General features: G+C 51.2%; 1 protein-coding gene across 1 annotated transcript; it reads left to right on the top strand.

The window, feature by feature from the left end:
• Positions 1 to 1,608: 1,608 nt before the first annotated feature.
• Positions 1,609 to 3,067, top strand: LOC119346876 (polyphenol oxidase, chloroplastic-like; the record flags this gene model as incomplete). Its single annotated transcript, XM_037615984.1, has 3 exons — positions 1,609 to 2,180; positions 2,264 to 2,543; positions 2,714 to 3,067. Coding segments are annotated over exons 1-3 (1,206 nt in total), but the record flags the coding sequence as incomplete, so codon positions are not given.
• Positions 3,068 to 3,075: the final 8 nt, after the last annotated feature.

Here is a 3,075-nt window from a genome sequence, read left to right as displayed (position 1 = left end):
GTCGCTGTTATTTTTTAATTAACTCAAAATTCTTTGCCGTCTGTTGAACAAGTGGCTGAAGGCAAAGCGATGTCGGGCCCACCTGCTAGTAGAAAACCCTAAACCTTACTTTGTCGTCTGCCGCAGGAAAAAAACTAACGGCAAAGTCTTTGCCATCATCCCAACGAAAAGGTAACGACAAAGTACCTCTTTGAGGCTTTGGCGTTGCTGTCTAACTTTGTCGTCTGCAGGCTGACGGCAAAAGCCATCGGTAATTCGTCCGTGTCCCTACTTCCCTAACGCCAGATTAGCTGTTTCCTGTAGTGACACCCGCCACTCAGGACGCTCACTGGATGAGTTAATGCCAGCGCTGCATATGAACTTCGGACACCTCCAGAACCCAAGCCGCCCTTGGAAATGAGGCATCCGAGACCAGCACCGTCCCCATGCCACACACCTCCTCTATCACCCGCCACGCCACTACGCCCGACGCTCATGCAGTGCTCTGGTAAGACGGTGCTAGCCTGCGCCAACGCCCACCCAGCAGGACGATGAGAAGTCCCCGACATTGACCGGGCTTCAACGGGCCGCGACCGGTGGTGGACACGGGGAGAGGAGGTGGCGAAGGGGGCTCCGACCTGCAGTGTTAGGGATTCCTCCCCGTAGCTCACGGGAGCGTGGGTGGGGAAAGTTGTTCTAGTTCGAGCTCGCTGTTACTAAGTGATATTCATGCACAATTGTTCAGTAAAGCACCGCTATAGCTGATTTCGAGGACCGTTGCCATTTGACATAGTTGCCCACTATTTGAAAGTATGCTGAGCAGCATGGGGCTCAGTGGTCCTTCGTGAAAGGTTAATTAGTTATGGAAGCTATTAGTAGCATGGAGCGAGTACGTCGTTTCATCTTTTAATTGCTTGAATAGTTTAGTCAGCTTCCGGCCTGTTGGTTGTTGGCATCAAAGTGGTGCAATGAAGCATACGCTATTAATGAAACCCATTAAGCATCGCGTGAAGGGCGGCCAACCAGCTATGCCACGTGGGGCAAGCTCGTTGGCCACGGTGAAAAACCTTTTGAGATATTATTTTTAGATGAAGGTGGGGAATTTTTTTAATGTTTTTTTACTTAGGTGAAAATACTTTTGGGATATTGTTTTTAGATGGCGGTGTGAATTTTTTAAAAAGTATTTTCCATTTTAGATGGAGGTGATGACCTCACAATTTTTTGTAAATGAAGGGCTACGCAAGCTGGCACTCCCTAGTTTACTGCGTTGGTGATTTGTTCCTTTTCTTTTTACTTATTTTTCTAGTTGGAAGTAAAGATTTTTTAAAATATTTTTATTGACAGAGTCGAGGACTCGACGTATTTTTTTAAGTGAAAACGTGCACACAACTTCGTCTCAAGCGGAGTCACAGAGAGGCGCCCAACCACTAGTTGAGTAGGATGAGTTGCACATTGCTGGCGTGAACATAGGGCACGTCATGATGCTGCCGAAGAAAGATGACGTGCGTCACTCAAGGAGTCGGGCTTCAGAGCAAAATTATTACTCCTAACAGCTAGTATCATTGCCAGTCAGTTGCACGAGCCGCGCTATATATAACATAGACCATTACTTGGTGATCACAAGCCAAAATGGAGAGTACCAAGGTGCAGTTGAGTGCTATGCCAAGCAGCCTCCAAGCCCTTGGGCTCAACCTTCCACTCCACCGGTCCAAGAAAGCGAGCTATATACTGTCGTGCAAGGCCACCGATGGCCGCCGTGACGTGCTCCTCCGCCTTGCGGGCGGAGTTGCGACGGCGGGCCTATCCGAGCTCCGTGGCGCACTTGCGAAGCCCATCCAGTCCCCGGACTTTGGCAACTGCCAGCCGATCGATGATCCCGACAAGGTTCCCCAAGTAAAAGACACCAAGTGCTGCCCCCCCCCCAAGTACGACGACAGAATCCCAATCCTCGACTTCAAGCTGCCCCCGCTCTCCTCGCCGCTCCGTGTTCGGCCAGCGGCCCACCTGGTAGACCGCAACTACCTGGCTAAGTATGAGAGAGCCGTGAAGCTCATGAAGGAGCTGCCCGATGATGACCCTCGCAGCTTCTCGCAGCAGTGGCACGTGCACTGCGCATACTGCAAGGGCGCATATGAACAGATCCGCTACCCGAAACTGAAGATCGACATACACAGGTCCTGGCTCTTCTTCCCATGGCACAGGTAGACATCCCTGTATTTCGGTTCGCGCCAAATTAATTAACGTGCTTGTCACTCCATGCATTGATGAACGTACCTTGACATAGGTTGTACCTCTATTTCTACGAGAGGATCCTTGGTAATCTCATCGACGACGACACCTTTGCACTTCCGTTTTGGAACTGGGACGCGCCCCACGGCATGACCCTCCCGGTGATGTACACCAGTGAGTCTTCGCCACTCTATGACTCTAAGCGTAACCCCGTGCACCTGCCACCGGCCATTGTCAACCTCGACTACAACCACAAAGACTACCACTCCGGGACCGACCACAAGATCACAACAGAAGACCCGATCAATCTGAACCTCAAGCTCATGTACCGTCAGGCAAGTATATGAAACAAAAACCTACGTATTAATGAGCTATAAACATCTCTTCAAATCTGCACACTACTACTCCCTCCGTCCCATAATATAAGACATTTTTTACCAGTGGACGGAGGGAGTAGTAGTTAACCTCCTTTGTAATTAAATAACACACAAAATATGTCTGTCAGATGATTGCTGGGGCCAAGAAGACTGAGCTATTCCTGGGGACGTCATACCGCGCTGGCGAAGAACCGCGAGGCCCAGGTACCATCGAGTGCGAGCCACACAACACAGTCCACGACTGGACCGGTGAGTCGAAGGAGCCCAGCGAAGACATGGGCAACTTGTACTCCGCGGCACGCGACCCGGTCTTCTTCGCGCACCACGGCAACGTCGACCGCATGTGGAATGTCTGGCGCTGCCTTGGCCACACCGACTTCACCGACACCGACTGGCTTGACAGTAACTTTCTGTTTTACGACGAGGAGGCCCGCCTTGTCCGTGTCCACGTCCGTGACTGCCTCGACACGCTGGCCTTGCGCTACACTTA

Source organism: Triticum dicoccoides, unplaced genomic scaffold, assembly GCF_002162155.2.
Source record: "Triticum dicoccoides isolate Atlit2015 ecotype Zavitan unplaced genomic scaffold, WEW_v2.0 scaffold5334, whole genome shotgun sequence".
In the NCBI taxonomy this organism is placed as follows: domain Eukaryota; kingdom Viridiplantae; phylum Streptophyta; class Magnoliopsida; order Poales; family Poaceae; genus Triticum; species Triticum dicoccoides.
The sequence above is the reverse complement of the archived record's forward strand: the minus strand, read 5'-3'. Positions and strand labels throughout refer to the sequence as shown.